The sequence below is a fragment of the Trachurus japonicus genome, chromosome 17 (assembly GCF_045865225.1).
Source record: "Trachurus japonicus isolate A0001 chromosome 17, Traja_1.0".
Taxonomy (NCBI): Eukaryota; Metazoa; Chordata; class Actinopteri; order Carangiformes; family Carangidae; genus Trachurus; species Trachurus japonicus.
Genome location: NC_140923.1, coordinates 11,952,641 through 11,966,180, shown reverse-complemented (window position 1 = coordinate 11,966,180; position 13,540 = coordinate 11,952,641). Strand labels below are relative to the sequence as shown.

At 41.5% G+C, this 13,540-nt stretch overlaps 1 protein-coding gene across 1 annotated transcript in view; it reads left to right on the top strand.

Annotated features, from left to right (window-relative positions):
* nfatc4 (nuclear factor of activated T cells 4) overlaps positions 1 to 13,540 on the top strand; it is a 32,334-nt gene continuing 18,794 nt past the window's right edge. The window contains 5 exon segments of the mRNA XM_085804261.1: positions 1 to 242; positions 7,054 to 7,059; positions 7,819 to 7,985; positions 10,705 to 11,253; positions 12,358 to 12,533. Coding sequence (XP_085660387.1) covers positions 59 to 242; positions 7,054 to 7,059; positions 7,819 to 7,985; positions 10,705 to 11,253; positions 12,358 to 12,533 — 1,082 coding nt within the window. The 5' untranslated portion in view covers positions 1 to 58.

The following is a 13,540-nucleotide window of genomic DNA, read 5'->3' as shown; positions in this document are numbered from 1 at the left end:
CACTGTATCTCGTATCCTCTCGTATCCTGTACTGTCGTGTCCGTGCTGCCGGGGGGCGATGGGGGCCGCGCCGGGCTCGGGCTGGGAGGAGGGCGAGTTCGAGTTCAAGTTGGTGTTTGAGGAGGAACCAGCGGCCCCGGCGCCGCGCTCTGCAGCCGGGCCCGGGGAGGAGAGCTCCAGGCCCGGGGAGGAGAGCGGCGAGGGCACGCTGCTGCACCTGGAGCCCTGCAACACCACCACTAGTACTACCAACAACTACAACAATAACAACAGCAGCAGCAGCAGCAGCAACAACAACAACCACAACAACAACCAGGGTCAGAGTCATTTATTGGATAGTTGATGGTGTAAAAGTTTATTTTATTTAATTAACCCTCCTGTTGTCCTCCTGGGTCAATGAAGGAAGGAAAGATAGATGGAGAAAGGGAGGGAACAGATTGGGTCAATTGGGTCAAAAAGTAAGGACGAAGGAAGGGAGGAAAATGGCATTGTGGAAAGAAGGAAGGAAAGAAAGATGGAAGGAGGGAACAGATTCATTCAAGGAAGGAACAAGAAGGAAAGAAGGAAGGGAAAAGGGAAGGAAGGAAAGAAAGATGGAAGGAGGGAACATATTAATTCAAGGAAGGAACAAGAAGGAAAGAAGGAAAAGGAAGGAACAAGAAGGAGGGAAGGAAGGAATGAAAGATGGAGGGAACAAATTGGGTCAATTGGATCAAAAGAGGAAGGAAGAAGAAGTAAGGACGACGGGAAGGAGAAAGGAAGGATGAAGGAAGGGAACATATTGGGTCCATTGGGTCAAAAAGTAAGGACGAAGGAAGGGAGGAAAATAGCATTGTGGAAAGAAGGAAGGGAAAAAGGAAGGAAGGAAAGAAAGATGGAAGGAGGGAACAGATTCATTCAAGGAAGGAACAAGAAGGAAAGAAGGAAGGGAAAAGGGGAAAAGGAAGGAAAGATAGATGAAGGTAGGGAACATATTGGGTCAATTTGACCCAGAAGGACAACAGGAGGGTTAAAAAAAAGAAAAAAAGGTGGCACATTGGATAGACAGGCTGCCAATGCATGGGAACTTCTGTATGTGTGTGTGTGTGTGTGTGTGTGTGTGTGTGTGTGTTGTGTGACCGATCGTGTCTGTCTGTGGATGTGGATGTGTGTGTCTATGGTGCAGGAAGAATGGCTCCCAATGGCTTCCCTTTTCGTTTATTCTGGTATAAAGAAAAACACAGCAACACAGAGATGTCATCAAAGTGCAACTGCAAGCATTCAGGTCTCCAGCGCAGAAGTTTCATTTCAATACAAAACAAAGACAACATGTGATCGTATAGTTAGTAGAAACACATTATCTATGTATGTAACACTTGTATGAGAGCTATTTTCTTTCACATTCAAACAACATAGTATAAAACTTAACATTTAATGGAGCCCACCTGGTATAAAGATAACACAGCAACACACACAGACCACATCAATTTTGCAGGAATTCATAATGGAGGTTATTTCTAACCCTGTTACAGTTGCATGTGTTGTAACTTGGGCCTTCATCTGCAGCCTGTGTGTGTGTGTGTGTGTGTGTTGTGTGTGTGTTTTGAGCTTGTTGCGTGTGATGTGTGCGTGCCTGCTCCTGTAAGCATGCATGCGAGCACGGGTATATTTTTATTGTGTGTTTGTTTTTTTGTGTGCGGTATGCATCTGAGTAGAGTGTGTGTTTGTATGTGTGTGTGTGTGCATATTCTGTATTCCTGCTTAGTGCAATTGTGTGTGTGTGTGTGTGTGTGTATTTGTGTGTTTGTGTGCGTGCAGCAGCCCCAGACTCAATGTGTTTCTAATCAGCTGTGCGTGTGAGTAGAGTTAACAGCTGCCATCTGGGAAGGAACCTCAATCTTCTATGTACTGAACGTGCACCACATACACACCTCCCTCCTTCTCCCACCCCCCCATTCTTCACTACACACACACACACACACACACACACACACACACACACACACCTCATATCCTCACATCCACTCTCTCGTTTGTTTCCCGCCCACACTGGCATACAGTTGTATTACCACACCCAAGGCATGAAAGTGAACTGCAGGAGAAACAAGAGGGCAATTCTTCACTCTTAGGTGATTACGTTTTTTATTTTTCAGAGTATAAACCTTCGCAGAAGTTACTTCATGCCTGTTTTTAACCCTCCTGTCACCCGTCCCTCCCTCCCTCCTTCCCTTCCCTTCCCTTCCTCTCCTGATGTTCAGTTCAGATTGTGCGTTCCCACTAGTGATACAGATACACAAACTGGTGGGACACGAAACTTGTGGCTGGTGGTGGTGGTGGTGGTGGTGACACATGAAACAAAGCAACCACTGGCTGCATCATGTGTCTGTCTACCAGTTGTGAGCTGTTAAACTAAACTGTGATTTAATTGTTGCATATTTGAATAACTTTTAGATGAGGTAGCGGTGGATTGTTAGTGTTGTTTGTATTGTACCACTCCTACTTTTTTTATTTCTTAATACTGAAATCTGAAATCAGAGTATTTGCCAATACAAAGCGATGAGCAATGAGCCAAACCTTCCCTAAACTAAACTTTGTACAACAACTCCCGCATGGACGTCGTAGTCATAATTCTCAACATGAGGCCTGAGGTGTTTGTGTGCAACCACTTAATGAATGTAATTTATAGTAGAAACACAGAATATGAAAACTAGAGAAACAAAAAATATTAGGAATATCAATTTGTTCCAATATTTAATCGCGATTAATTGCAGTTTTTTTTTTAATCGGTTCTAAATCCACCTTTAAAGAGATGTTTTTCAAGTGTTTGGTAAAAGGCTTCATGTTTTCTGGTGGCAAACTCATTTCACATCAACAGTAATTACAAAGAAATAAACCTCAGAGGAAGTGATGTGCTGTGTTTTCAGAAACCGTCGCCGACTCCTGCCGGTCTGCACTCGATGGTTTAAACCAACATTTCAGAAACTGTTATAAAAGGAAAGATTTAAGACGAGATGAAGAGGTACAATTATTTAAGAATTCATAAGAAAAACATAATTAGTCTGAAAAATAAGCAACATTTTGTGTAGCAGGAGTCCGTAGATCCTGATTTCCTAACCCGTTTGTCTTTGATAAGATCTAATATTGGGGGATGAAGTATAAACATTGATTCAAAACAGCTTAGTTTAGGCTTTTCCAACTGGTTGTGCACACAAGTTGTGTTTACCTCTTAAAGGGATAGTTCAACATTTTTGGCAAATTGGCCCATTGCCATAATCCCTATAGTCATAGCAGTAGGTTTGTTACCTTAAATTGTTGGTGCAAGATATTTTTAGAACGGCGGAGCAGAGCCACGAGTTTCTCAGAGCTACACTACGGAGGCTCATGGGATTTCTTGGTTTCCCTCATCAAACTCATCAAATACACAATCCAACAACTCCACAACGCTCTGGTGGACAAGTTGTGAGCCGCACATTCACCACACTATGGGGTAACTAATGACAGAACGTTACGAGGCGGAGTTGTTTTAGAGGCAAATGCAGAGACTGCTTGCCAAAAAACTGCCCCCAATGGGAACGCGCATCAGCGGTTTTGCATGAATTTACCTCTAAACCAAGGAAACCAAGAAATCCCATGAGCCTCCGTAGCGTAGCTCTGCTTCGCCGTTCTAAAAACAGCTTGCACCGACAATTAAAGGAAACAAACCTACTCCTAAAACTATAGGGATTATGGCAATGGGCCAATTTGCCAAAATGTTGAACTATCCCTTTAAGAGGTAAACGCACAACTTGTGTGCGTTTACCTCTTAAAACTCTTCTTTTAGATGAAACAATGATGATGAGTTTACTCGGCAACCCTCAGCCACCACCAGTGTTGGGAAAATGTATATACACTCCTTAATTTCATTATACTGGTTTGGCAAGGGAGCATATGATCCGATTCTGCCCATGATCACGTTTTTTGAGGTTCAGCTCAGGACACATAATAAAATATGACCATATACTTGAGCTGTTAGATTTAGATTAGCTTTATTGTGTTCAATAAGTGTTGGGTAAGTTTTCTTGGCTCGTAAAAAAAACTCCTCTGCTGGTCCATACACAAACATCTAAATCTTTATTTCATGTGAAAAAAAACCCCAACTCCTCCAGCAGAAGACTTGCCTCAGCACTGCAGCTTTAATCACTTGGAAATATTTTTGTTGCCAGGAAACATTTGAGGAGATTTTTCACCCCGAGTCTTAATTTGTTGGCAGTTGCTGTTGTGCGTCCCCATTGCCCAAAAATTGCCGGTATGGCCCGCCGCCCGCCACGGCAGTGCACCAATGATCAATTGGAGCCCTCGCTAATTACAGAGTAACTACCGTTTGGCTCCGTGTGGAGGCCGACCGCACCACGCTGGGGAAATGTTGTGGCGAGGGGCCGTGGTTTTGGGGGTCGTGTCCTCATGAGGATGGTTGTTTTAGTCCAAGAAGTTCTGTGTGTTGAGCATGTTTTCTGAGAAACCGCCTTCACATCCATCATCAGGAATTAGCAGAAGGAGTGTGTTTGTGATTCTTTTAAAAGTGTAAGACTTGGATCAGTGAGGCGAAAAACCTAAACGTCATGATTTGGTTAGAATTAAAATAGTTCTTCACATGCAAAAAGAGTTTTAACAAAGTGTTGGGGCGGCATTTGGTAAATTGTTTCCATATGACTTGGAAGATTTTGGAGTATAAAAGGAAAATCGACTTTAATATTAGTTAAAGTTTATTGCCTATTAAGACAAACTCCATGAGATTCTACGGATGTTTTATTCTTCATATATCACTTCTAAGTATTTCTGAGCAGATTCTTGGACGTTATTATTTGTAAAATAATTCATAAAACACATTCATAGTTTTGAAATGCACTAAATGTCAACAAGATAATCTTTTAAAATGTGGTACATAACCCTAACCCTGGATTATTATGAATTATTTTATACCTTTTGAACAGAAACAGGATACCTGGTGAGCCATTGTGCTAAGCTAACCTATCTGTGTCCTATAGCTTTATAGGTATAGCTACGTATAAGAGTGGTGTTAAATCGCCTTGTCTGATGTTTAGAAAGGAATAATATGATCGCGAATGATAAATATTTCCTCTCCCTCTGTGTTTAAGTGACAAAAAAATAAATGCAGCACTTGTTTGAGAGACACTAACTGTGCACTTCCTGAGAAAACGCTCCAGTTGCATGCATCGTCCATATGGCAACGATTACAGCGCAGTAAATCAAGGAAAACTGATGTGTAATGAATGAATGATGCAGGCATGTTGACGATTTCCCCCCCAAAAAACTAAAAAACACAGAATCTTTACTTACCACAAATTGTGTTTACAATATTTTGATTGACATCTAATGAGTCTTTCTTGGTGCCAGAGCCTGAAGAGCGGCAGGTTTTCAAAGCTGAACTGTCATCGTGTGGTTATGGAAGAAAGATCAATGGGAGGTCACATGATCCTGAAATCCTGCAACATACGATAGGAAAATAAAGTTGTGTTAGTTTGAATAGAGTTGGAACAAAAACAAGCCAGAAAGTAAATTGTTGCCATGTGGACGTAAAGGTGAATATCAGGGAAATTAAACCAGTCTTCATTAGCAGCACATCAGTCCACACAGATGTTGATGATGCTCTCAAGTGTTTTCACCCCCGTGCCCTGAACTTACGATCAGGGCCGTTGCTAGGAATTCTGGGCCCCCTTAAAGAATACTAAAGTGGGCCCCTCCCCCTAACTTTTCCTTTTTTTTCTTAGACTACATATGTATTATCGTTTTTTATTTAGCCTTCTTTGTTTTGATGCTAATGCAGCATTACACTGCAAAAACTCAAGTATCTTAGCAAGAATATTTGTCTTATTTCTGGTCAAAATGTAATTTCTAGTCAAAACAAATCTCATTCTACTTAAAATAAGACACATCATATTAAAAGTAGCTTGTTTTTAGACACGTTTTACTTCTTTCAAACATATTTTCACTTGGTATAAGTAGAAAAAATCTGATAGTGGAGCAAGTTTTTCTTCCTTATTACAAGCACAAAAAACTTACTTTCACTGGCAGATTTTTCTATTTATTGTGAATTTAAGTGAAAATGATCTAAAAACAAGTTAATTTTTAGGTAATGAGTCTTATTTTAAGTGGAAAGAGATTAGTTTTGACTAGAAATGAAATATTTGTTGTTTCTTCGCACTTGAACTGAGGATTATCTGCACTTTGCACTTTGACACTTTGTGGTATGTCTGCTATTTATTCTATTTATTTTATCCCAGTGCACTACTATACTCAGAGGTGCGTTTTATCAATCCACTGCCATTCAGTGTTTTTATTTTCCAGTACTTCGAGGTTGTCATTCCATTCATTCATTAATTTTATTCATCCTTAGATTTTATTTTTAGATATTTTTTTGGTAACCCTTTAATTTACAGGCCGCTAATTACATGATAATGTCAAGAAATAAGTAATTGTGTCATAATATCTAGAAATAGCCTAGAAATAACAGTCAATTTCATAGTAATATTGAGAAATATAGCCAAGAAATAAGAATTGATGGCGTAGAAATAGCCCAGAAAAATTTGATTGTAATTGACAACTGCGAGGACGTGACCTTTCCCAAAAAAAAATGCATGAAAAGCATGTATAATCTTTAGGCTATAGGCTATTTCTTGACATTACAATGCAATTGACCCTTTGTTGGCCTTCTGATTGGTCTGCTGATCCACCAATCAGAGCGCTTCTCCCCATGTCACATGTTGCACAACATTCTAAGGTTGGACAACCCTGGAATGAAACCCTATGAAACGAGATAGGTAGACAGCAATTTTTTTGGCAAAAACTACTTAATAATTTTTCAATATGGTTAAAATGTGCCTGGGGTTCCTGCAATAGCAACTCACGATATCTGTAACGTATTCCTGGAGTCATTTTTATCCCATTCCCCAAACCTAAGACATCAATAAACATAGGCTACTTGGCCCATGTGTACTGTATAACATATTACTTTAACCTTCTGTTAGTTGAGCTTAATAATAGGGTTTGGGGGTGGTCCACTAGGGGGAGCTCTAGGCATAGGTCAGGGGTTAACTGCAAAGTTTTGTTTGTTGTTGTTGTTGTGTGCAGTCCTCATGAGAAGTGAGCCTGTTTTTCCCTGGCTGTACTGAAGTGCTATTGAAGCTCATTCATCCTCCAGTCCACTCTCTGGTCGTGTTCATAGACAGAGAGGATCTAATACCTTCAAAGTTATCTAGCAAACGTAACATTACCGCTGCTAATGTCTTTTGAACTTTGTGAAGTTTTACGAGGAAAAACGGGAGATCGGCGGAGATTAGGCGTTAGCTTGTAGCTAACGCTAGCTAGCGTCGTTAGCTACTAGCTAGTGAGTGACCAAAACAATGATTTTTCCCCATTTTTCGGAAAAGTCAGGTAATGCCCGTTCAATCGCTATTGAGCCACGTCTGTCCTCTATCATGGACACTATTTTTCTGATGCATAAGTTAATTAAAATTTTCTTTACAAGCAATTTAAATCTGCCTAATTTTCAATGGTTTCCAATGGGAGTTAACCCTTCCGTGACCATTGTTTGTCCAACCTAGCAACAGTAACCGTGGGGGGCGGGGCCTTGACAAAGGGTCAATTAATTGGCTATTCCTTGACATTATCACATAATTAGTGGTCTGTAAATTAAAGGGTTACCTTATTTTTTTGTGTGTATGTGGAGCCAGTGGCAACAAAATTTCATTCCACTTTGTACCTGTTTGGGATACTGTGAAATGACAATAAAGTAATCTTGAATCTTGAATTTTAAATCTTAAATCTTGAACCTCCTTCCAGTTACAGACAACCACTTGGCTACCACTCATGCTGGACACTCGATCAGCATCCCCAGCCCGCCGCCCTCGGCCAGTCAGCGGGCCGGGATGCATTCGCCGCCTCCACGAAGGGCGCCGGTCAGAGAGTTCAGCGGGACCTACGAGAGCCTGCCAGCTCGCTCTGTACAGGTGAGACAACCTCGTTACCAACACTTCTTATTCACACTCAAATATTAACATAACATAAAAAGGTTTATGGACCATGGATCTCCATCTTTAGATATAAAATCCTCACCACCTCATCAGGACTGGGAAATTTAACTAATTCTGCTTAGATGCACATTTCTGTGATGGTAAACCAAGTCTATGAATGTTTTCAGAGATCTCACTTCTGTCACAGTCCCACTCCCAAAACAGCGATTTAGTTGTTCTTCCTAGTTTTGTCAAAATTCAGGGAACTCTCATAGTACAAAACTCATATTAAAGGAGACATATTATGCCTCTTCTCCACAAATTAAAATAGTTCCCAGGTGTCTTAAAGACATGTCTGTGACATGCTTTGGTCAAAATACCTCAAGGATCAAACATCACAGCTCTTTTCATCCTCTCTAAACAGCCCTGTTCAGAACGGCTGCTTTCAGTGCCTGTCCCTTTAAATGCAAATGAGCCACTGCTTGCCGAGCCCCCGCCCCTTATACTGGTACCGGTACTCACAGGTATGGGGAACAGCTTGTAAAACCACATGGATTTTAACCCAAGGAGCCTGTAAATTACATTAGTTTTTTGTCATACCCCACATTTCAGGAGCTAGAAGGCAAACAAACATGTTAAAGAGTCTTCTAAAGATAGATATAAGATAGATATTACCATAATAATATGTCCCCTTTAAAACCTCTGGTGGATTTCTTACCTTCATGACAGACTGGAAGTGGACATTTGAATAAGTTAAACTTGGACTTTGCTAAAGCAATCCATTTTACTTTATATTTGTTTGCTTTATTTCAGTTAATTTCATTATTTCATGTTGATTTTTTTTTTCATTATTGCTGCATGGAAATGCATTTGCAAGCTGAGAAGTCCATTCTTGCATTTCGCTCCTTCAACATCCAGTATGTGAGTCAGTTACTGAAAAAAAAAAAAAAAATCCATGTTTTGTCGGTGTGAAATAAAACATGCTAAGAAAACATACCGTTGATGTTGATTAAGTGAATCTGGTGGTTTTTTCCATCACACTCGTAGCCGTTAAGTGGTTTTTTAAAGCAGAAGTGATAGTAGTTTGGAAACAGTTCCTGCATTACTTCATGATGTATGTACATTACGTAACTGTTCTAAAATCAGATTAAAGCTGCTGCTAAACACAGATTGAGATAGATTTTGTAAACTAACTGCAAATGGAAATAATTTGTTTCTTAATGTCGATTATCAGGCCAAAAATCCAAAATGTCTAGACTGCTGAAAATAAACCGATGCTCTTGATCCGTCAGTGCATGTTTTATCCAGCCCATAACTTTAAGTTTCCAGCCAATAAAAAAAAAACAGGAAATCTTTACATTCTGGGGAAAGCATGTGTTTTACATTTAAAAAAACTGGGCCAACTATCATTACTTATTATATAGTCCTGATTAAATAGTTAAAGGGATAGTTCAACATTTTGGCAAATTGGCCCATATAGTCATAGCAGTAGGTTTGTTACCTTTAATTGTCGGTGCAAGCTATTTTTAGAACGGCGGAGCAGAGCCGTGAGCTGCTCAGAGCTACACTACGGAGGCTCATGGGATTTCTTGGTTTCCCTCATCAAACTCATCAAATACACAATCCAACAACTCCACAACGCTCTGGTGGACAAGTTGTGACCTGCACATTCACCACGCTATGAGATAATAACACAACGTTACCACACAGAGTTGTTTTAGAGGGAAATTCATGCAAAACAGTTTTTCAGCAAGCAGTCTCTGAATTTACCTCTAAAACAACTCTGTCTGGTAACGTTGTGTTATTATCTCATAGTGTGGTGAATGTGCAGGTCACAACTTGTCCACCAGAGCATTGTGGAGTTGTTGGATTGTGTATTTGATGAGTTTGATGAGGGAAACCAAGAAATCCCATGAGCCTCCGTAGCGTAGCTCTGAGCAGCTCACGGCTCTGCTCCGCCGTTCTAAAAATAGTTGCACCGACAATTAAAGGTAACAAACCTACTGCTATGACTATAGCGATCATGGCAATGGGCCGTTTTGCCAAAAATGTTGAACTATCCCTTTAAATAGTTAATTATAGTATTTATTAAAGCAGAAGTAAGCGATCCGGTCGTTTTGGTTAATGCTGCGTTCCAGGCAGGCTTTTGAAACCGTAAATTACAGCTTCAAGTCACGACTTACGACTTTGTAGCGTTCCAGGCAACCCACTCGTGTTTTTCCGACCTGTTTCACCTGTGAAAGTCACTATAACGGCCACTCGTAACTTCTGACCCGTGAAGTCGTACCAGATCGAACTGGTACGACTTCACAGGTCAGAAAAACACGAGTTACGGGTTGCCTTGAACGCACCATAACTTCTTGTCAGCCGACGGAGTTAGCAGCCCCCGCCCTCGTCATGGATCTATTGGTCCTCGTCCCTACGTCACCACATTCAGGCACATCCCTTGGCTGCACACACAGAGAGGACTGCCCCTTTATGCCGTTCTCTCTCCTCATTGGATAAAAATTGTAGGATACAAGGAAAGTTTTCTCCTCGGCTCAGAGCAGAGCAGAGTGACTGACAGACCCGTGTTTCAGACCAAACACTCTATGTAAGTGATTGCTGTCGGAAGATACAACTATTTAAGACTTATATTAACACATAAATATCGCTTACTTCTGCTTTAATTATAGTATTTATTAAATCTGAGTCTGTTGAATCATCTTCTGTTCAGGTGTCCGAGTCTCGTGTGGTCGAGTGTCCCAGCATCCAGATCACCACCATCTCCCCTGAAGACGACCCGCCGCCGACCATCTCCAGCTACTGGGACATGGGCGGGGGCGGCGGCGGCGGTGGTGGCGGGTGGGACCGAGAGCGCCTCTACCTCCCCCTGCTGGACCCGTTCAGCTACCGCGACCGCTGCCCCGGCTCGCTCAGCCCCAGCCCGGCCTCCAGCCCCTCGTCCCGCGGCTGGCTGAGCCCCGCCTCCAGCTGCGACTCGCTGCTGGTGGAGGAGGACGAGCTCAACGACGCCACCGCCGTCATCAACTTCGGGCTCTCGCCGTCCCCGTCCCCGTCGTCCAGGCCCACCTCCCCCGGGGGTAAGAAACGCAGGAACTCCCCCCTGGCTTCGCCCTGCACCTCGCGGAGGAGCAGCTACTCGGAGGAGCTGCAGGGCTGCAGCCTGGAGGGGGGGGGGGACGCCGCCCCCCAGCAGCAGGCGCCGCCCGGCAGCTGCGAGCTCAGCATCCCGCAGAAAACCAGGAAGACGTCACTGGAGCAGGTGAACATTTCTGTGGTGAAATGTGTCGTTTTTTTGTTTATTGGGAAACCAGTCGATTAGCAGAGAAATCAGCAGTCCACAGTTATGTTTCCTTTTTTGTTTTTTTTTACAGAAAGTAAAAAAATAGCCTTTTATAATAGTCTAATAGCCTTTTAGATACTTATCAGGCTGGTTTTCGTCCCCACCATAGCACAGAAACAGCACTTATCAAAGTTTTAAATGATCTACACTGGGGCGCCGAAAAGGGGGGGTGAAGGAGACGGATTCTACGGGCCCATGATTCAGGGGGGCCCAGAGAGGCCCCTAATGATGATGAAATGATAAAACAAAAAATAATGACACTATATAATCACAAATGTTTTATTTTCAATGTCCTTTCAACTTTCAACTTTATTTGTTTTGGAAACAGCAACACCTGCAGCCCCCCCCCCCCCCCCCCCCATTTATGTAAAATGGTTCAGTCCGACTAGATCAGCTGCAATCATGTCAATCAAATGGACCACAGCGATGCTGCAACTCAAATATTTCCTAAAGAGGAGAAGATACACACATGATACTAATTCTTACAAAAAATATGGTTTAAAAAGCATAAACCCTTTTAAAAAATTAGATAGAAGACGTGCAGTAAGAACAGAAGAGAAAATCTGTGGTGTGTACAGCAGACTGATAGTCAAAAATACCATTTAAATGCATAATTGTATGTAAAATAGCATCAAAAAATTTCACCACTGTGTTGGGGGCCCTGTAAAGATTCTTTTAATGGGGCCCAAAATCCCTAGCGGCGCCCCTGGATCTACATATAAACACAGAATCTCCATCCTTGTTCTACTTGATCTTAGTTCTGCGTTTGATACTATCGACCACAAAATCTTACTGGAAAGGCTTGAAAGGTGGGTTGGCTTGTTCAGAACCCAAAATTGTGTAGAAAAATGTGTTAATTTGTCTCTGTGAGTTGTTTACTTCAAGAGCTATGCCAATTTTTTCAGCTTCGAATTTGGATTAGGTGCAGTAAAGGGTTAAAAATAAACCCCATGGGACATTTTTTCATCCTGGTAGACTATCATGACTGTTGGTGACCGAGCCTCCTTCATCTCTGTCCTGCAGCTGTCTCCCAGGGAGGTGGACCAGGAGCAGGCTCAGGGCCACCTCTCCCCCTGCCCGCTGCCAGAGACCCAGCAGACCCGGAGAGAGCCTCCCTCTCTGGGCATGGACTACCTCTCTGTTCCCCCGGCGCTGGCCTGGGGCCGGGCCCGAGCCAGCGCCCACAGCCCCCTGTTCAGGCAAGACCACCACCAACACACCCACACACACTAACACACAATACCATATCCTCTCATCAGGAGTCAGGACAATCATCAGTTACTAATAGGGATGTCACAATTACAGAATTTCTAGGTACGATTATTGTCAGAGAAATAATCACGGTATTACGATTATCACGATTATTATACATCAATAAATGTCAAAACACTATGAATGTGTAAAATCAAATATAGTCAAAATATAATTACATCTAATCTCTTAAGATAGGACCAGTTATTAATCCTCCAGGGGAAGTGTTTGAAATATTTAAGTCATTAATTGTCACCTATACCAAATGTTTAAGTTTATTTTAATCATTTTTTTACAATACAAATAACATGCAAACATTTAAATTCCTACCAATTCAGCGTTACTTTAGACAAATGAACCAGTATCTGTGCATTTACCTTTACTTTGGTGCACATCTGCCGATACGGTTTCGATACATAATCTTTTTCAGAAAGTGACGGTATTTAGGGATCTTTACGATCAATTAATTGTGGCGTTTTAATACCGCGATTAATTGTGAAAACAAGTCATTGTGACATCCCTAGTTACTAATGAAGTTAGCTAAGTTTTTATTGTGACGTGATTATAAATTATGTAGTACTGTATTTAAATTATGTAAGGTTGTTCCTTTTTGCACTAGTTTTGTATATATATTTTTTTTATTGTTTTAGGCATTGTAGGATATATATAGTATATATACTATATATTTCTTCTTTGTATTTTATTTTATTTCCTTTGCACATTTCCTTTTGGAGCAACCTGGCATAAGACTTTCCTTCAGGATGAATAAAGTTCTATCTAATCTAATCTGATCCGCAATTTGAACAAAACTTAAATTCATTTACTCAAATAAGTGTTAATAATCACTTACTGTGTTCTGTATTGCCTATTTTGCTCCTGTCATGTTTGCATGTGTAAATTAAATGTACTGTAAGTCTCATCAGCCGGTCAACTAAGTAGTTATTCACCCACATCT